General features: G+C 40.4%; 1 protein-coding gene across 3 annotated transcripts in view; it reads right to left on the minus strand.

The window, feature by feature from the left end:
- The window catches only part of TRAM2 (translocation associated membrane protein 2), a 122,169-nt gene that overhangs the window by 38,031 nt on the left and 61,703 nt on the right, over positions 1-22,435 (minus strand). For all 3 annotated transcript variants that reach the window (XM_072642449.1, XM_072642447.1, XM_072642448.1), the window contains exons 2-4: positions 16,831-16,894; positions 2,104-2,213; positions 778-894 (exon numbers count right to left, since the gene is read on the minus strand). In XM_072642449.1, the coding sequence (XP_072498550.1) occupies positions 778-894; positions 2,104-2,213; positions 16,831-16,894 (291 nt within the window). The remainder of the gene's footprint in view (positions 1-777; positions 895-2,103; positions 2,214-16,830; positions 16,895-22,435) is intronic.

Below are 22,435 nucleotides of genomic sequence, written 5' to 3' on the forward strand. Positions count from 1 at the left end.
GCCAAAAAGGCAATTTCATTCATTAAGCATATTAAGTGCCTATTGTGGATAAAGCTAAGACCTAGAGACACTTACTCTGTAAAATGCACCATGTTAGATGCTAAGGAATCAACAATGAACTGAAAACTAATGTTCTTTCCTTTTAAGAGAACAACAATCCAAATGGTGAAGATTAAGAATCTTAAAATCTGAGGCAGTGAGGTAACCCAGCAGAAATATGACATAGCCTCTTTCCCTCAAGGAGCTTATATGCCAAAAGGAGGGAGAAGACACCCACACACAACTATGAAATGAGGAAGAATGGGAGGAATGCAAAAGGTCCAAAGGGAGGAATTTCAGAAGGAAAAGATGTCTTTCTACTGGGAAGGGAGAGGAAGTCAGAGGATGTGTAGCACAGAACCTGGACCTAGTTGGAAGAACTTGAACAGGTAGAGGTGGGTGAGGGAAGTCCATTCCAGGTATGATATAGACAGAATGAGAAAAGGCCTAGAGACAAAGGACGGAACAAAAATGAGGTTAAGTAATTAAGACTACAGAAGGCTTTGAATGCCAAGGGGACATTGTCACATAAGACCACTAGGGAAAAAAGTGTTTTTAGTTCTTAGGAAGAAATTACCTCAGGACTATAAAGTGCTTATTAATTTCTTCTAGTCTGCTAAGTACTTTGCAATTATTTTCATTAGCTCTTCAAATGCTGACTGCCTGTTCCACTCAGTCTAGACCACCCCCTAATAAAAAGCTGCCAATTATAACCTTCTAGTGAAGACTGCCACTCACCGTCACAACAACATACAAGCACCAGACCAAGGAGCTGAGATGAAAGGCTACCAGCTGTCCAGATTCATTGAACTTGCTGTGTTTGACCTTGGAGAGATGAAGTCGCCTGCTGATTTTCTAAAGGAAAAAAGAAAAACATGAACATACAATTTCCATCTCCTTCCCACAGAATACTAATAACATTAAAAGTGTGAAGCAAGCTTTGATCCAAGCACTGACTTGAAATGCATCTATTAAGTACTTACTGGATACACTCAAGTCATATGCTATGCCAGGCCAGACACAAGCATCTTAGGGGAATCTGCAGGATCTAGACTGTTTTGCTTAGACACAGGAACATAACTCCCCATACTCAGACTGTGACTTAGATAAAGCCTGTGTCTTTTTTTCTCTTATACCCCTCTTCTTTTAGTATATACTAAGCACATACTAAAAGCTCAGTGAATATTTACAGACTTGGCCCTGAAGAAAAAATGGGAAAATATAACCTCCTTTCCTTCTTTGCAGAAGTGTAGCGGGAAGGGGGGGGGGGGGGGTTGTGTACAGAATATAACCTATACCGTCTGACTTGGTTGATGCGTTGGTTAGTTTTGTTGAGCTGTTTCAAATCAAATTACCTTTTTATTCTTTGTTATAAGGGATGGTTCTCAGGACAATGGAGATGAGAAGACATATGTTTTGGAATAAGGGTGACATAACAACAAAAGGTATCTATGATAACTCATATAAACAAAAGCACTTTGAGGTCTTCAATTTTTAACAGGTTAAGATTGAAAACCACCAGTCTAGACTAACTTCTTCATTTTACAGAGGAGAACAATGACACTCTAAAGTTATGTGATGTTCCTAGAGGCATACAGCTACTAGTAAGTCTTAAGAAGTGGGCCATGAATCCAGGTCTTGCTGGCTTAGTCCAGCACTGACTGGATTACAATGAATCTGCCAACTTGAAGGGTCTCTAAGATGGAAAATAGACTGAGGTGATTAGCAGGAAATAAATAACAGGACTGCAAATATCTACACCAAGGAGATCAAGAAAATAACTTCCTTGGTGAGAATGATGACCAGGATGGGAGACAGGGCTTTTGTTTTGACAATTCTTAGTTGGAACAATTCATGATCATGGAATAAGCCTATCAACCATGGTTAGTCTGTGAGATTAAATGATTGCAACCTGCACATGGGAGGATGGGTAACAAGGGGTAAGGGGACACTGGAGTGGGAATCCAATTCAAATTTGTCTGGCTTCAACCCAGGTGCAAAGTACTGGAATATGAACTGAACCAAACTTCCAACGTCAGAGGCCCAGGGATGGGTAACACGTACGTCCAAGATGTACTCCTGTACCACAGCATGCAGGATGATGGTGATGAAGATGTAAAACAAGATTGTGACCAGATCCTTCAGCCCGTAGTGATACTGAACAGTCTCACTTTCTGTGGAAGGAAGAAGAATAAATCAGTACGCTTAGTGTTAAGCCTGCTAGTCTCAGGGGAATTCTGAGGATCATGGTTTCAAGTTTTCCAACAAGAACTGACTGTCCCTTCCTTAAAGCAACATGAATTCTGGAAAAAGGCAGTGATTCCAGTCCAGTGGGTGAATTTTTTTGATTCCAAGATAGCCACTGGAGACTTGCAGGGATGGTCTTCTGGGAGACCAAGGCTGAGCTCTCCAGAGCAATTCCAAGTTACAGGCTGGTCATCTGTTACCTTGAGCACAGTCCTAAAGGAAGTCAACTGTGGTAGACTCTCCATGATGGCTACACGCCTATAAAGGTAGGGAGACTTGGAAGCACAGAACTTTAGAAGCGGAAGCACCACCAATTGGGGAACAGCTGAAAAAATTTAGGAAACATGAATGTAATAGAATATTATTGTGCTAATAAGAAAGAAATGTTAAACTCATGGCCCTCTGATTCAGTGCAGCCTGAATCAGATTAAAATGTAATTAGGAAATGTTTTATCAAAATAAAATTGCAATACAACATTAAAAAAAAAGAGTGGAAGGAATCTCAGAGGTCACTGAGTTCAACTCATAATTGAAAGAGTCTCCACTACAAAAATAATAAAAATAGCTAACATTTATATAGTACCTATATGTGCCAGGTACTGTGCTAAGTGCTTTACAAATGTTATCTCATTTAATCTTCACAACAATCTGAGAGGCAGATACTATTATCATCCTCATTTTACAGTTAGGAAACTGAGGCAAACAAAGGTTAATTGATTTGCCTAAGGTCACACAGCCAGTAAGCATCTGAGACCAGACCTAGATACAACTAACAAGTGGATTTGGACTGAGTGAGGACAGCAACCTGTTATATCACACCTCTATACATATAACCCCCATCAATACTTTCCCCATGTCAACACCCTCATCCTACCCCCACTCCCATCCACATCCTGGAAGTGCATTCCACTTCTGGAGAGCTCTAATTCTGAGGAAGTTCTCACTGATACAAACCCTAAATTTGCCTCTGCAAATTCCACCCATTCAGTGCTCTGGGTGTTTCCCTTTGGGGATAAGTGGAGCAAGTCTGACTCAAGGCCCAGGAATACCATACCATTGGAGCAGCTTTGCTCCATGCACTGAGAAATGACTCATATCCCTAGTCTGAAGGCAGATGAGAGTGGTTCCTAAGTTTTGGTCTCCTGTGCTTGGTTCTTTGCTGTCTTTCTGTAAACAGATATGACGGCACTAACCTACTAGGAGAGCACCAAGTCTGAGGGGTTTATAATTTAATTTTTAAAAATGGTACCTATTCTTCTTCCCACCCTCTCCCCTGCCACTGGAAAAAAATGAAACAAAACAAAATCTTCATAATAAATATGCACAGCCTGAGAAAACAATTCCTATACTATCCATGCCCAAAAATATATCTTATGGTACACCATGAAGTTCAAGGTGGGTAGTGTGCATCATCATTCCCCTGGAATAGTTGAGTGGTTGGTCACTGTACTAATCAGAATTCTTAAGTCTTTCAAACTTGTCTGTCTTTACAATGTTGATGCTACAGTATAAATTGTTTTCTTGCTCTTGCTCACTTCATTTTGTATCAGTTCATTTAAGTCTTCTCAGGTTTCTCTGAAGTTGCTCCTCTCATCATATTCTATTTCACTCATATATAACATAATTTGTTAAGTCATTCCTGGGTTGATTTTCCAGGGGCACCAATGGAAGGATCTGTAATGAGTCCATTCCACAATTTCCTCCCTTTATTGTAACCAATGATAAGCACTGAGAGTCAGAGATTAAAGGGTGGCATCAACCACCAAGGGAGAGGAAAACTTATAAAGGATTTAATCTGCAACTTGGCCATAGTAACACTGGGCTGTAACCCATGGCTTCCAGAGTGCTTCCTGGAATCAGCATCAATGTACATAGCATGTATTGTATCCACTGGGGTACACGGCACTGTACTAGACACTTGAAAATCTATAGATTGTTGAAGACATGGCAGCAATATCAGGTAATGTATAACAGAGAACTAGTCTCAGGATCAAGAAGGCCTGGGTTCAAGTCTAACCTCTAACAGAGGCAGGCTCTCTGACCCTGGGAAAGTGCCTTACCCTCTCAGTGATTCAGCAAAACTCTCTAAGTCTCTAAGTTACAGAATATCTGCTGAACTGAAATGATTAGAGGGAGTTTTACTTATCAGGAATTAGCTATACCAATGAAATCATAGGTATAGATACAATACACACAGCCCTCTACTTAACTCTCAGTCACTGTGAGAAAAGCACCTTGTAAATCTTTTTTTAAAAAACACTATAAAAGTAAGCAGTTATTATTGGTAAGAACCAAGTCAACCAGCATTAATTAAGGGCTAATATGTGTCAGGGACTGTGCTAAGCACTGGGAATACAGAAAAAGGCAAAAGTACTTTGTCCTCAGGAAAGCATACAGTCTAATGGGAGAGAAAACCCATGAAGAACTATGTGTATAAACAACACAGAGTAGACGGAAGGTGATGTCTCTCAGCAGTTGGAGGGACCAGTAAAGACCTCCTGCAAAAAGTAGGACCAGGGCAGGGCTTTAAAGGAAGCCAGGGAAGCTAGGAGGTCGATGAGGAGGGAGAGCATACCAGGTAGGAGGGATAGTACAAAAGACCAGAAACAGGAAACTGAGGTGTGATGCGTTCAAAGAACAGCACACAGTCCAGCGTTGTATCTCAGAAGATGAGAGGGGAGTAAAAGATAAGGGAATTAGAAAGGTAGGGAGGAACCAAATTACAAGAGCTTTAATGCCAAACAGAGGATTTTATATCTGATCCTGGAGGTAATAAGAGAGACATGAGAATTTATTGGCTGGATGGTGGGAGTGGGAATTGAGAATGACATTAGACCCCCACAGTCCCAAAACCTAGCAGAAGTGCTTCATCAATGATAATTCAATGAATTCATTTAATTCTACTGCTTCCCTTCTTCCCAACCCTGCCCCCCCCCCAAAGTTCTTTGGATTTCCTACTGCTGTTTATTTCCCATTCAGATTCCTAGAGGTAGAATTCTAATCAAGCCTGAAAGCACTTCATAAAAAGAAAAGGGAGTGTGGAAAGGGGGTAAGAACACTGGATTCAGGAGCCAGGATATCTTAGCTCTAGTCCCTACCAAGTCTACCTACTTCTGCTACTTAGCGGGTACAATGCAGGACAGGTCATCTGATCTCTGAAATCTAGGAAGATCTTCTCATCTGTAAAAATGAGGATATTAACCCATCCTCCCTAACTCCATCACTGAGTTGTTGTGGGGCCTCAAAAGAGAAAGCTATGATACTGTCAGATATGCTTAATGTTCAGTTAGTTGCTCTGAACTGCTTCCGACCTCCCATTTTTCTTTTTTATTCTTTGTTATAGTCTGTCAGTGAACATTTATTAAGCATCTATTATATGCTAGGCACTGTACTTGAGAACGGGGGATACAAAGTAAGGCAAAAACAACCTCTACCTTCAAGGGGCTTATATTCTTTTTAAGTTCGAAGGAGGTAGGGTTAATGCAAATAAAAGGAAGTAGGATATTATAAAGTGGGAGGTAAACTTAGGGAATTTCCTACTCCAAAGATACGATGCCAGTTAAAAATTAAAATAAATTCAAGACAGCATAAATAAATGTATGAATGCTAAAAACCACTCATTTTTATCAAAAGAAAAAAATACATATTTATATAAAAGAGTTATATTCTATACTGGTTTATATTCTGGAAACAACTTATGAATAACTAGGCCCACGCAAGAGAGTTGGCTGCGTGGGGAGGAAAGGAGAGAAGGAAGATGATATACTTTGAAATGATAGTGATACAAAAATTTTTTAAAGACAAAATGCAAAAGAAATACTTTAAGCACCACAGAATACAACATAAATGTGTGATGCCATTATTCTAAGTCTATTCAATAAACATTAATAAGCACCTACTATGTTCAGGCACTGCTGAAGCAAGAAGTCAGCTCTACTAAGAGACATAACATACGTCAACAAGTAAAATACAAGATGATTTGAGGATCTAGGAGGATCAGGAAAAGATTCCCACAGTAAGGAGGCTAAGGATCAATTCTAACAAGAAGAAGTGAGGAGGACATGCATTCCAGGCCTGGGGAACAAACAGACTATCTAAAGGCACAGATAAAAGTGATGGAAGACATAGTGAGAGCTTAATAAATCCCATTCATTCATTCACTCATATTGACCAGTTTGGCTGAAATGGAGAGTATGTGAAGGAGAATTATGTGAAACATCTAGCTAGCTAGATATAAGAAATGAAGTAGATAGAGAATTGACTAGATTTGGCACCTGTATGTGTAGGCATATATATGTAGGCATATGCAGTACATGTATATGTAGACTGTATGTGGAGGGAAGAGGTCACGGACAACTGAGGATGGGAACCTGGGTGACTGGAAACATAACTTTAGACTGAAATCCAGAAAAATTGGCAGTGGATCTATATATACTCCATGAAAATTCAGTTTATCCTAAAACCTATAGATAGGATTGTTGAAGACTGTCTTCCCACCTCTTCTCCAACAAATACCTTCTAGGGACTACTCTATAAAGACAAGGAAATGTGATCTTTTTTCTTCTCTTCCTTAAGAGCTCTTTCCCAACACCCCGTGGACATCCTGTAGCCAAGACCCTTTGCCTCTTCATATCTAGTTTCCACCCTCCCTAAATCTTCCAGTTTCTACCCTGCCCAGATGATCAGCTAGGCTATGTTGCCCTTCTCCCATCCCTATTCTACCCTGGTGCCATAATTTATTAGTAAAAAGTGCATTTTGTCCAATTTTCCCTCCCAACAGGCAAGGGGAATCCCAGGAGTAAACTCAGAACTCCCAGGCAAATCCAGGTAGATTCCATCTATTGCTTCCTCTTATCTACAAAGGCCTGTCACTCTATCACAGAGAAGAATTAAATTAGTCTGGCACGATTTACTTTTCACAAGCCACTCGAGCTGCTCCTTACTCACTGTACTGTGCTTTCTTATTACACTCAGTCCCCCAAAAGGACTGATCATCTCATCTGCTTTGTCTATTCCTAGGCACTGCGGTTCAGGCTGGTTAGTGTCTAATTACCACAGTAATTCTGAATGTTACATCAATTTATAGCTCCTGGACAGCTATCCCTGTTCTCCACGCTTCTTTATTCACACTTCTTAAATGTGTGAGTCTTTTAACTTCCTAATCCTCATGGTTTTGTCATCCCCCTCAGATGAGGGGGTTGGATATGATGATCTACCTCTAATGGATATGTCAGCTCTAACACTGAAGAGGTGAAAGGAGAGTGAACATTTATACAGTGCCTACTACAGTTACTATGTTACTGTGCTAAGTACTTTACAAATATTGTCTCATTTGAAATGAAGCAGCCTCTATGAATAGCATTTTTTCCCCTTTTTTAGGGGGTTTTAATCACAGCACACTGTAGGTACTTAATAAATGCTTAATGATTGATTGATTTAGAATTAGAAGGGACCCCAGAAATCATTTAGCCCACAACAATTTAACGATAAAAACAAAAATATGAAATTGAACACTAGAAATTATAATGATCAAGGGTGGTTCTGACGAGAAAATACACCTTCCAACCCTTCTTTGCAGGAGAGGGAAAGGTCCATCCACAGGTGTAGAATGCTGTATATACTGTCCAGCTTGGTGGATGTGTGGCTAACCCGTTTCCCCACCCCCATTCCCTTTTTTATTCTTTGTTACAATGGATGGCTCTCTGGAAAAGGACAGGGGGATGTATCTGGAAATCTGAATGATGGTTTGGCTTTTTTTTTTTAAATCAATAAAATTGTTTTAAAGATAAGTCACCTAGACACATCTCTTTATTTTACTGACTGATGAAAAGGCTAACAAAAAGAAGATGAGTCTGACAGTCCAAAGAACTGGGTTCAAATACTGACATCAACACATATTATTCTGTGACCTTGGGTAAATTATTAAACTTCTTTGGGTCTTAATTCCTCTTTTACAAAATCAGAATAATAAAACATGCCTCAATTACCTGAGATTTAAAAGACTACACAGATGTCTGCTATTTTTACTGCACTTGGTGGATGGCATACAGCAGGCTTCAGTAAATCTTTTTAAGTGAATGAATGAGGAAAATGAGCTCAAAAAGATGGAATAACTCATCTCTCACTCAAGGATTTCATAATCCTAAAGTCACAGTTACTGTAACTAGTGGTTTGAGACTCAAGCCCCAATCTCCTGATTCAGTGCAGTATTCTTTCCACCACACATCTTCCAGTTCTGTTCTCCATAAATGGGTAATACTTTTTAGCTACATTTATAGTCCCTGAAAGATAACTTTCTCTCTTTGGCTTTTCTGACACTGTTTCTACACAAACAGGAGATGTCCCTACATTTGAGAAGACCCAGGATTTGAATATTGGTTTTGAAAACCTTGTGATCTTAGCCAAGTCACTTCAATGTGTCTTGTTTCCTCATTCTCCAAAATGGAAGAACACTGAGGGTGGGCAAAGACTGTTGGTTCCACTTTGGTCTTTGTTCTTCTTGACACCTACCATAGCAAATGACACACAACAAAAGCTCAATAAATCCTTACTGAATGAATCTATAAACCAAGGAAGCTGGGACCTCTGAAGTCACTTTCTTCAAATGCCACCAATGTGCTACATTTTCTCTTTAAAAAAAATATAGTTTTTGTTTTTACATCATATTTATTTCTTAATACACAGCATATCCCAAAAATCTCAAGGAGGTTTTAAGCTTTAAAATTTTTGGAACATCTTGTATACCTATACCTCCCCCAATTTGAGAGTCATTACTTTATAAGAAGGAATATATATGGGCGTGGGAGAGGGGAGAGGAAACAATTCAGCAAAACTAACCAACCTAGCAACCAAGCCCAACAGGATATGTGGTGTTCCAATCTATAGTTCTTCCACCTTTGCAAATAAAGAAAGAAGGTACTACATTTTTTTCTAAACTTGGGCTGCCCCATGATTAAAATAACTTACTGTCTACCCTAAGAGAAACTGGGACTTTAACTCTTTAATTGTTTATTAAGAAAAACATTTCCTTCCCTTAAGTTGAGGTATCAAAGTTAATTTTTTTTAAGTGTAAAATGGATCTATTTCCAAAGCAGAAAGATCAAAAATCAAGGGTTACAAAGATCACAGAGATATTGGATAACAGTTAACAGTCCTTGACTTCCAAGCTGTCTTTGGGGCTGAAGTCTTTTATCATAATGTCATAAATCTCACCTGGGTGTGATTTTAATTAAAAAATCCAAAAAGCACCACATGCCCTTCGGTAAAATCAGCCCCTACCCTAGACTGGCTGAGCTTTGGGGAAAGAAGGAGGAGGTAGAGTAGTGGGAGGTGCTCTGTATATTTACTTTGGGCCAATCATTCCCTCTCCCTTGGCCTCTTTCCTCATCTGTAAATGAGAGGGGGCTAGAAGATCCCTTCTAGCTCTAAAGTATGATGTTCCTACCCTGATTAGCTTTCTGCCCCTACTAAGTGAGGTTTCTTTCTCCAGAGCTGCCCCAATATCTCTGCTTTTTTCCCCTGGTCCTCCCCCCACCACACCTTGGCTTACAGAACACAAAGAGGTACTCCCGTTTTCAAGAGATTTCAATCTTTAGAGTAGACACATAAGCATCAAAGTCCCTAAGGCAACACTAGATTTCCCAGTGGCAAGCAATTACTGGGAGGGGCTCACTCAGAGCTGTGTAGGAAGAGACAAAAGGTTTCTACTGAAAGGGGCTTTCAAACCTCCAGCTGGGAAGCCTGTCCAGGGTCCCTTTTATAATCAGAGTATCCATTCTAGGAGGGGTTACAAGAAACATGGCTGGCTCTGGTGAAAAAGGTACCCAGGATCTTACTAAAAAAGCATATGATAAAAAACCACCTTGATCCAGTGCAACTAATAATGAAAGCTAAACTCCTAGGCCTCCACAGGTTTTTGGTTTTTTTTAGAATGGGTTCTTGTTACTCTTGATTAACTGCAAAATAAGCATTATTATATGAGTGAGATCTTCCCCCCCCCAACATCCTTTCATCAGGGTAGAGAAGAAAAAGGAGAAAAGAGAAGGGTGAGAGGAGAGAGAGAGAAGAGGAGAGAGGGAGAAAGGGAGAGGAGAGAAAGAGAGAGGGAGAAGAAGAGGTAGAGAGGAAAAAAAGAGAGAAAGTGTGTGTGTGTGTGTCTGTCTGTCTGTCTGTCTGTCTGCCTGCCTCTCTAAGAGGCCAAGGAGTTACCTGCAGATGCAACTAAAACGTTCATTTCAACTACTTCCCAGGAAAATTAATTGATTAATGAATTTCATTCAGTATTTCTTCCCTCCCTACAAATAACACTCTCACAAAAACATAAGCAAACATTAAAGAGAATAGAGGTTTTTATTTTTAATTTAGGTTTTATGGTCTGATATTATTCTTTAGTCTAGAGGGAAAGGAAGGCTGATATAACGCCTCCCATTCAAGGAAGCTGCAATGTACAGAGCAATTGTTTTTAGGACAGCCCAGGGAGGTCAAGGTAATCATTATTACCACCTTCATTTGCAGGAAGAACCCAGAGGTTGAATGACCGGTCCAAGATCACGCAACAAATCCATTAGAACACCCAGTCTAATACTCGGACTACTTCTGGGTATACATTCTGAACCAGTCAATGGGACTTAGGATCACAGATACAGAGTTAATTTGTTTGGTTTAGTGGTACTGGAAAAATCTACATTCCATCCATTCCAGACTTCTTGAGTTCTGTATATTTCTAACCATGATCCTAGAGACTGGGGCTTTCCTATTCTTTTTAAGTGACAGAGTATACCATGCAAAAATTAGAAAGTGCTGGAAACTGGGAGTGGGAAAGGGATGACATAGAAAGTCACTTCAGGTGACCTTAGAAAACCTCTGAGTACATAGAGCAAGTGCCCCACAGTATGCATGCCTAGACCTACCACTTTAAGACCTTGTAACTTCTTTTTCCCCTTTCACTTTCCTGGCTGAGCTCAATTTTTCTACCTAATAAATTCTAATTTTGCCAAATCACAAATTTATAGCCTAGGGACATGGTGGGGTGGAGTGGGGAAGAATGAGACAGACAGACAAAGAAGTGGAAGGAAATCCCCCACCCACATCAATTGAACTGCTCCACTTAGTTACCCACCCTTCTCCCCAGACCTCTGAAAGGAGAGGATGTGGAGATTATATTTTTTTTAAACGAAAGAAGAGGAAAATGGGAGAAAAAAAATACTTTACTAAAAAGAGTCTATGTTCTAGCAGTTTAAAATTTTTAAATTTAGCAAGTTTAGCAAGTTGCATCAGTGTCTCTGTGATCTCACCAATGTCAATATTCCTCTCTAGCAATACAGATTGTAACCCAAGCAAGCCTCCTCACCCTGTGGGACTAGTGCCCATTTTCTCACGTAAATTGTCTCCCAATTTACTGAGGACTTTCCTTTGAATCTCTTAACTTTGCCTGGATACCAACAATGAATGGCAGACTGTCCACTGCTTATCCCTTGTTCTTACAAGACAGGCCCACCTTCTTCTCTGGTCCTCCAGCTCTCTAATAACATTTTTTATAAGCCACTTATCTTGTACAATTATTCTCTGGTAAAGTGTTGGACCCTACTCACACTTGGCATGTGCTCCTCTCAAATGACTCTCAATTTTCAACTTCAGTTCTTGAAAGACCACGCTTATTCTTTATGACCTAAAGTCATACCAGCATTAATTACTGCATGCTGACTTTAAAAATATGGGCTTTTGTTTCAGGGGTTTTGTTTCATATTCTAGGATCATTAAAAGCACCAAGGGAGCCTTGAATGCAGTAAGAGCTTACAAGATGGTCACTGAATTGAATTCAGTCTTATCTATCTGAAAACCTGTTACTAAGCAATCCAAGGTTGGGATAAATGATGAGACTTGAGTTTGACCTGGATGCAGAGACTTCCTTTTACAGTTTGAAGTGAGGGTGCAGGGTAACTATAACTACAGAAGGGAAGGGTCCCTTCAATGTAAATAGCTACCAATTTGCTGTTCCACCAGCAGCTGGCTGAATTGCACTGCTTGCCATATTAGTTCGGCTGATTGCCCAGGGATATGCAAAGTTAAAGTTGGTGGTTCTGGGAAGGGGTTCCAAAAGCAGCTTGACTACCTGTCACTGAAATAAGAACTCGGTACTATAATCTGTTAAGTTCAAAGGTGGGGACAAATTCAGAAATAGTTTGAGATTGTTTCCTCCATGGTTCTCAGTTCTCATTTATTATCATGTGGTAGTGGAGGCATCAGTAGGGGATACAATTAGTAAATCTGAAAGGCAACATGTATTTGGCACACCTGCCAAAAAAAGCAAACTTAAAAGAGCTCTGAACCCCCTATAATAAAAGTAGAATATGAGGTGATGTATATTGTACACAGTGGCTCTTAAAATTCTGTTGAATGGTTCAATTTTTTTAAAAGGAGTGAGGGCTTGGGAATATGTAGCCTAAAGGGGTGACATGGTAACAGTCTTCAGGAAGAGCTGCCATAAGAAAGAAGGATTGAATTTGTTTCATTTGGACCTAGAGGGCAGAGCCAGGAGCAAAAGAAGGCAACGTTAGACTTGATGTCAGGAAGAAATTTCCTAGCAATGAGAGGCCTCCAAAAGTGGACCAGGCTGCCCTGAGAGGTGGCAAGGTCCCCATCCTTGGAGGGGTTTCAGTTGAGCCTAGGGGGCTACTTTTCAGGCAGCTTATATTAGGGGTTGTTAAACGAGGGCCACAGAAGTCTCTTCGAATGTTCAAATTCTGTGACTACATAAACTGATATGAATTACACGTGAGCCCTAAATTCCCATAGATAATGACCATGTCCTTTCTTCAGAAACCTTGCGGCATCGAAGAACATAAGATCCTAGATCTGGAAAGAACCTCAGTCGGCCATCTAGTCCAACCCCCTTATTTTACAGATGAGGAAACCAAAGCAAACAGAAGTCAAGTGACTTGCCCAGCATTACATAGATATTAAGCATCTGAGCTGAGATCTGAGCCCATTCCAGTCCAGTACTTTATCGCCTATACCCCAAGGACCTATTTAAAGCTTTGTGAGAATGTGTATCATGGCAGAGAGTCTTGCCCTTCCACAAAACCTCCCCTTGTGCCACCATCAGAGACAGAATTCCAAATTGAATGGACCAAGAGGCTGATCCTATGTGGTGCCAATCACCTAGGCTCAAGCATTCTCTTCTATAAGGGAAAAAAAAATGCTCCTCTAAGAAGCTGAAGAAATTTGTGGAGAGAGAGGACATTTAATCCTGAAGAATCTTTGACTCTCTAACCATCAAAGGGCCTGACAGATCATTCTGTTTCTAGCCAACTCATCAGCAGTCAACTCCAAACTGCTTAGACCGGGCAGGCTAGAAAAGCCAAGAAGTTGAGGTGCCTATGTTCTCTTTGAGGAACACAACTGAGGTGAGCTAGAAGGAACCAAGGAATTCATTGTAAAGGGAACAATTCAGAGCAGGTAATTTTCCTAAGGTATGGACTACCTTCCCAAGGGCCTACACAGAAATTCCACTGACCCAGAATCCCTAAGAAGAGAATGGCAAAAGGCCCAAGGTCTGAGAGCAGAGGTCAATCAACTTGTTTCCCACTCTAAAGCTCCACTAAGAAAGAACAGACTGCCGAAGTGGCTTCTGGCTACCAGGGCTTGGGGTGTAGGATTTTTTAATAAACTGACCACATGTGACTAGAGATCTCAGATCTATGATTTCATGGCTGCCTATGGTGTTAGATATCCCTCTTCCCTGATAAGTGGCTCAAGTTTAACAACACTGTCAGGACAGAAAACAAAGGACAATGGGATAGTCACAGCGCAAAGAGCACAGGCTTCTTCCAAGTTCAGACCCTACCCTGACACTTACTACCTTCGTGACCTTGCACAATAACTTAAACTTCCTAAGCTTCAATCTCCTCATCTGTAAAATGAGAGGGTTGGACTATACGGCCTCTAAGGCCCCTTCTAGCCCTGGATCTATGATCCTTATGAGGTAGTCAGGCCCTGTGGCCCAGACAGAACTCTGTTTTCAGTGTCATCAACTGGAGATGCTTTGCAGAAGGACATGACAGTGTCCTCACAAATCTTCCTTTAGCATGGTCCTACTAGGTGGCTCCAGTGAATAGAGCACCTGGCCCAGAGGCAGGAGATCTAAGTTCAAATTCAGCCTTACTAGATGTGTGACCTTGGACAATTCACTTAACTTCTGTTTACCTCAGTTTCCTCAACTGTAAAGTGAGGTTAATAATAGCCCCCATATCCCAGAACTGTTGTGAGGATTAACTAAGATAATAACTGTAAAGTGCTTAGCACAGTGTTTGGCACATAGTAAGTGCTACATAAATGTTAAGCCATTGATAACTGATTTTGATAGATTTAGCCCTTCTCAGCAATGCAAAGACTAAAACAATTCCAAAGGATTCATGGTGGAAAATGCCATCCTCATCCAGAGAAAGAACTATGGAGTTTGAATGCAGAGCAAAGCAGACTCTTTTCTTTTTTGTTCTTTTTTCTTTTGAATGGTTTCTCACATGTTATAATTCTTTTATGCAAAAGTGTTTAATAGGAATGTATGTGTAGAGCCTATCTCAGATTGCATGCTGTCTTGGGGAAGGAGGGGGAGAAAATTTAAAACTTATGGAAAGAATGTTGAAAACTAAAAATAAATTAACTAATTAAAAAACAGAAATGTTAGCCATTATTAATTTCCTTGAGAGCAGGGACTATTTTCACTTTTGTATTTGTGTCTCAATGCCCAGTACAGTACCTGATACATATGACAGAGGCTTAATAGATGCTTGTTGATTGACAACATATTATTCCCCTTCACATATTCCCCATTTGAAATCAAGCCTGACTTGCTAGGAGTTTCCTATACATAACATTCAAATTTCCCACTCTCTCCCATATCTATCTTGTAGAACCTCTAACTTCTTTCAAAGCATGGTGAGAGGCCAAATCCTATACAAGGCCTTTCCCAACTCTAGGTCCCACCCCCTGGTTATTAATGCGCTCTCTCTCTCTCAAATTATTTTATTTGTATCCACCTATGTGTGTATATGTTCTGTTCTCTTAGGAGAGTGTAAGCTTCTTCAGGGCAGGGACTGTTTCATTTATGTCCTCATAATCCTAGGGTCTAGCATAAAACAAACACACAATGAATGTTTGTTGAATGGAAAAATTGTCTTTTGCCTCATTTCTACTCTGTCTAATCTCATCTCCCTAAGGTATGATCACCTACCTGAATCCAGGAAGCCATTAGTTTATGAGGTAGAGCTGATAAAGAAGCATTGGGATAGACAGGGTCAGAGAAGGTGTGGGCCATCATGCCACCTATGATAATGATGTCCCAGAAAGAGGTTCATGACCATGAAAAGAAGGTAACTTGCTGAAAATCAAAACAGCCTCCACTGCTTTGCACTGATCCCTGGATTTAAATTTGGACAGGAACTTAAAATAATTCCCAGTCTGAACCCCTTGTTTTACAGATGAGGAGACTGAGGCCTGGAAAAGTTAAGTGAATTCATCCATGGTTATAATAAATAACCACAATTTATAATAATATTAACAATACAATTATGGTAGCTGACATTTATATAACCCTTTAATGTTTGCAATTATCTCATTTGAAATAAACGACCAGGATTTGAACTCTCCTCAGTAAGCCAGGCTGCCTCATTCTGTACTTCATACTAGTGATTTAAGAGACTCAGTGATTGTACAATCAAAAAGGCACAAGCCCCATTCTTCACAGGTGGCAGGATTTCACTTATTATTATTACTTACTTATTCAACAATTATGAAATTCCTACTACATGTTACCATCAACAATGTAAGCACCCAGGAAATAGTCACTGTGACCCGTCTCTTTGCCAAAGGGAGCAGGGCGGTATTACAGCTATTAAGCACAATTTTAGATACATATTAAATGTTCAAAAAAAGACAAGAAGCAGTCTTATTTTATAAACAGTCTCAGGCAGGCAAGCTGTGGCAGCCTCCCTGTGGTTATATAAAATGTCAAAGGCTGGGGGCTTATTCATTTTACAGTCTATTCTCAGTATAGTATTCTATCCCCCAGTCCACAATACCTGCTTACAAACCAGTGTACAATAACACTACCATTTTCATCAATGATAATTAAAAGAGGAGAAGCCACACTGAAGAACAGATCAATGGCTCTGATGGCTTGATATCTTGTCTCTAATAGAGATCAACAGCTAGGCTTCAGGGAAAAGAACGAAAGCAGGCATAAAGCATCCAACTGGGCAACAATGTACTGTGAGAGAATGAGGAATATTTCTGCTCCCCAAAGCTGGCAGTAGAGTTAATGAATAGCTGTAACCCAATGGATACTGACATTTTATTATTACTACATACCTGTAGAAGAATGCACAATGTTGAATTTAAAATTGAATTCAAATATATGAAAGGGTTATGCAGATAAATGGGGATAGATGTTGGGAAGGATAGTAAAGGGAAAAAAGGATAAAGAAATAGTCAAAGATTAAGCATCTGAAAGGGATATAGCCAGGTGAAGAGAAGGACTTTCCTTACCTGATGAGGGCATACTAATGTTATACTGAGGTAAGATAAATAGGAAGGCAGTCTTGGCCGTGACCTGTGAAAAGAAAGAAAAAGAAAAGATTTCATTTTATCTCATCTTAGACACAGTGAAAGCAGCAGCCCGTGGAATCCATTTCTGCCATATTCTAAGTTCCGAGTCCCCACTGAGAGACTCACTTGAGGTAGAGTTAGCATCAATTCATACTCAATTCTCATATTCTGTGACAGGAAACCCTTTAGGATAAAGTACTGATAAGAGATGGGGGGAGTTAGGAAGGGGGGTGGTTGAAGGAGATTTTCATCACTGTTTTTTTTAACAAGGCTGATACCATTGACCCCTGAACTAGAAAAGCCCAAACTCAGCCATCTTAGTCCAAGAGAGTAGCTTAATTTGAGTCAAGCTATTACACGAGCTGCCAGCAAGTCACTTTTTAAAAGTTTAGTACAGGCAAAAGATGATTCTTTTTAGTTTCTACCTCATCTGCATGCCATCCTATCCCAACAAAGCTAGTAACCAGTAAAATACCTTGTTCTCTAGTACCCATCCATCTGTACTCATCCAAATGGACCTCCTAGTACTTCATTTGGGAAAATCCTGGGGCATGATGGAAGTAAACATGCATTATTAAGTGACTACTCAATAGTCACAAATAACATTACATTATATATAGTACTTAAGAAAAGGGTCATATTTGAACTCAGGCCTGGATTCTAGGCCCTGTGCTATATCCACCTAGTTACCTTCAATGGCAGCCACTTTTAGGATTCTCCCAGTACTTAATGGGGCAAATTTAAGATGATCTCCCAAAAAGAATCCCTAGAAAGGATTTTTTTGGGAGGAAAAGAATAAACCTTCCTTGTCTAGGAATTCTAAGTTTTTTCTAAGAAAAGATGATGAAACAGTTTAGGAATAGTGCCACCCAGAGGCAGGGGGATAATAGATAATAGAACCCCAGAGGCCTTTGGCTCCTAAAATTAGAAAGAAACTATTAAAAATAATGATAATGATAGCTCAAATTTACATAGCACTTTTAAGGTTTGTACCACATCTATGTAACCTCATTTAAGTCTCAGGACCCTGAGAGGTTGGTGCTAATATTAATCACAGATGGGGCTATCAAGGCTCAGAAAGGCTGGATAACAACATTAATAACAATACCTAACATTTATATAGTGCTTCTCATGTGCCAGGCACTGTGCTAAGTGATTTACAATTATCATCTCATGTGATGACTTGCCCATAGTCACATAGCAAGAATCTGAAGTGGAATCCAAACTCGGGTCTTCCTGAGTCTAGGTACAACACTCCATCCACTGTGCCCTGGCTGCCTCTCATGAAAACCTCTGATTGTTTTAGGAATCTTTAAATTCCGGAGCACAATCAAAAGGAGTCAAAACTTTCAGGGGAGGCTTCTTCAGGCAGTCTGTCTGGAATCCACAAAACACATGTACCTGTGTGCATCTGCATGCACACACACGCACACACATACACACACACAATCATTATCAATAAATATTTATCACAGGTCCTCAGGGTACACTACTTTGCAGAATGTGTCTTGGATTTTCTGAGTTGCAAGAAAGAGAGAGGGGGAGTACAGTGGGCTATACAGAAAGCAGCATGATAATGAGTCAGATGAACTAGAGCAGAGCTTGCCAAGAGTGAGGCCCCAGAAACAGACAGTGAAGAGGTCTGCCGTTTCTAGGCTACTCAGCTCCACAGAGGGAACTCTCTAGAGGAATAACGCACTATATGTGTATATACATAACGCACACATATAGTGCGTTATATATCTATATATCTATATGTGCATATATATATATATATATATGCACATATATATATATACACTCTGCAGATGTGAATTACTCTACATTGTTTTTCTTTGTATAGTCAAATGTAGGTCTTTTTATGTATTCATCTTTGTCATTGATATCTGAGATACAAAAATGCAAAAAGTCTACCTGAAATTTGCTTAATTTTCAGTCTCCTACTGGTCAATATGCATCCACCTCTGCCTTTCTCTTACTTCTAGTTTCTTCCCTGGACCATAGGCACACCAGGCTATGCCCAGCTCCTTTCCTATACACATGCCGCTCCATCTTGGACCTAGAACACCTTCCCTCCCCTCTATTGTCATCTATTTGCAGAATCACAGAACCTGATTTCTTGGAAAGGATCTCAGAGGTCCTCGGCATCTAATTCAATCATTTAATAAGCTACCAAGCTCCACATTTTAGGGAGGATTCTGGTAAAATGGAGGTTAACCAGCCTCAAGATCACACAACAAGGAGGAATGGGAGGGAACTAGGAATCTTTAGTTCCGAGAGAAATTTAAGGACAATACAATAGCCGTCTTCCAAGTAACTGGAGAGCTGTCCCATTGACAAAGGATTAAATCTGTTTCAACTGACTGAAGAGGGTAAAATTAGATCAATGAGTGGAAGCTAGAGATAAAGAATTGCACTTAATGTAAGAAAAAAACTTCCTCACAATCAGAGCCATCTCAAGGTGGAATGGTCAGCCTCAAAAGGTAGTGGCTTCTCTCTAATTTCAAAAAAAGACTAAATGACCACTTGTCAGGTACACTGTAGGAAATTATTATCTAGGCATAATAGGAGCTGAATTAGAGCCAAGTGAGATTCTGTCACCAAGGTGTTCTCTCTGAAACATTTCCAGCTGCTCCAGTTCACAATATTTTATCCTACCTTTAAACAAAATTGTGTGTGTGTGTGTGTGTGTGTGTGTGTGTGTGTGTGTGTACACATATAGGATGGAGAGCGAGAGGAAGAGAGAGGAGAAGAAGAAGAAGAAAAAGGAGGAGGAGGAGAAAAAGAAGAGGAAGAAGAAAAAGGGGTGAGAGGAAAAGAGAAACAAAGAAAGAGAAACGAGAGAGAGAAAGAAGAAACAGAATGAGAGAAGAGAGAGAGGGGGAAGAAAGAAAGGAGAGAGGGGGCGAGCTGGATGAGACCTTCTCTCTTTTTGGAGATGACCAAATTGAGGAAACAAAGTTGCAGAGGTAAAAGTGGCAGAGCAGGAATTCAAACAGAAGTCCTCTAACTCCAAACCCAGCCCACTTTGTGCTACTGTCTCTTAACTCCTTATAGCACTTGGAAGCAGGATCACGCAAGGAAGCACTTACTGATAACATAACCATTTTATACTGTTCTCTTTACCTCTTCATTGGGGATAAGTCTCATGTCCCCACAAGACCATACGCTCTGTGAGAGCAGGGGCCACATATTTATCTTTTTCTGTCCCTATAATGTGTGGGTCCTGGGCAAATAGTAGGTAGTCAGGGGCTGAATGGTACAACAGCCACACATACACACACACACACACACACACACACACACACACACACACACACACACACCTACACACACACCCACACTCTCTCTCTCTCAATGAGACTAACCAAGTTGTCCTATTTTGACAATAACTATTTTGCTTAAAAAGCAAGGGAAAAAGGATGTAAAAGTGTTGTGTTTTCTAAGACTCTGCCCCTAGTTTTTGGAAAATCGTGGCAGATTCAGAAATTTATTACCATCACTATTTTGAAGGAAGAGATATGCCAGTAAAAGACACCACCTCAATTTCTACAAAAATTCTTTCTGAGGGAAGGTCAAAAGTACTTCCTTCACTGAGTTCATATGCTTCATCTTATCTAAGAAAAGTATCAAAATCTCCATGCTAAAAAATGGGAGACAGGCAGGAGAAGGGGGTTAGTGGATTACAAATGCAATACAAGGCAAGAGCCTGGCACAGCAGCCAAAAGAAACCAACATGATAGTAGGCTGCATTAATAGGGAAGGGCAAATGGATATTTATATAGTACCCACTACGTGTCAGGCACCATGCTAAGCACTTTTTACAAATATTATCCCATTTGATTCTCACAACAACTCTGCAAGATAGGTGCTACTATTATCCCCATATTACAGTTGAGGAAACTGAGACAAACAGAATGACTTGCCCAGGGTCACACAGCTAGTTATTGTATGCAACTGAATATGAGGTCTTCCTGACTCAGGGCACAGTGCTCTATCCACTGCACCACCAGCTGTCTCTAGTAAGGGTAGTGTCCAAGAATAGGGAGGTAATAGTCTTTCTGTAACTTGAAAGCTCCCAGATCTAAAGCTTAAAGTGTCCTCTTCCACATGGTTGACTTTCCTTCAAATACTCAAAGATAGCCACCATGCTACACAGGATCAGATTTAATGGTGAAAGCCACCTCAGAAGTTATCTATCTGGCCTAAGACCCCTTATTTTACAGATGAGAAAATTCCGCTGGTCAGACCACATCTGGGGTGCTGTGTTCTGCCCTGGGTGCTAATTTTTAGGAAAGACATGGTCAGGCTGGAAAGCATCCAGAGAAGGACAATTAAGAGAGAGAAATGTCTAGAAAACACATTATAGAAAGACTGGTTGAAGGAGTGGAGGATGTTCAGCTTAGGGAAGCAATCTGAGATAGAACATCATGGCAATGTCACCTCTCTGAGGCTAACTTCCCATGACCTCGGGCAATCACTTTATCTCCCCGGACTTCAGTTTTCTCATCTGTGAGATGATGGGGTTGGACTAGATGGTATCCAACTATAAATCTGTGATTCTGTCTAGTATGATAGCTATCTTTCAGTATCTGAAGAGAGGGAAGAAAGGAAGGAAAGGTTAATAAGCATTTATGTTGTTATTGTTCAATCATTTCAATCATGTCCAACTTTTTGTAACCCCATTTAGGATTTTCTTGGCAAAGTTACTGGAGCACTTTGCATTTCCTTCTCCAGCTCATTTTACAAATGAGAAAACTGAGGTAAACAGGATTAAGTGGCTTGCCCAGGGTCACATGGCTAGCCAAGTGTCTGGGGTCAGATTTGAATTTAGGAAGAGGAGTCTTCCTGACTTCAGGTCCAGCACTCTATCCACTGCACCACCTAGCTGCCTCAATAGGCACTTATATAGAACCACTAAGGGCTTAGCAAATATTATCCCTTTTGATTTGAGGGAAAGACTACAAAGTAACAAGACCCCTTCTGCTTGGTTCCAGAGAACAGAACCAGGAACAATGAATAGAAAAGACAGACTTCAACTCAAAAAAAAAAAACTTTAAAAAAAATAGAGCTGTCCAAAACTGGGAGGGATTACTTCAGAAGACGGTGAGTATGTCATCAAGCAGAGGCTGGATGACCCAACGCTTCCCAACACAGCTTCTAGGCGGCCCTTCTGCCTCAAACATAGCTGCTTCCAATCATGTGATCTTGTGATTTCCCCATTTTTCAGAGGAGTAAAATAAACTGACCAAATGTTCCCCAATACATGTTAAGAAGTTCCTGTATCAGACATGGCTGCTTCCAACTGTGTGAACCTGTGATTTCTCATTTTTCACATGGGTAAACTACGGCCTAGAAAAGGGTATAAATCACCTGAGATCCTATCATTGAGCATGCAGCCAAGAGGATGAACTAGCGACAGTGTAATCCTGATTCCAAAACTGGTGTCTTCCCTCTTCTAGCCAGCTTACTCTGACAGAAGCATGCTGGCTTCTCTCTCAAATGCACGCCTCACTCTGGCCTAAGAGAACAACCTCAAATTCCC

Source organism: Notamacropus eugenii, chromosome 2 (assembly GCF_028372415.1).
Source record: "Notamacropus eugenii isolate mMacEug1 chromosome 2, mMacEug1.pri_v2, whole genome shotgun sequence".
NCBI lineage: Eukaryota > Metazoa > Chordata > Mammalia > Diprotodontia > Macropodidae > Notamacropus > Notamacropus eugenii.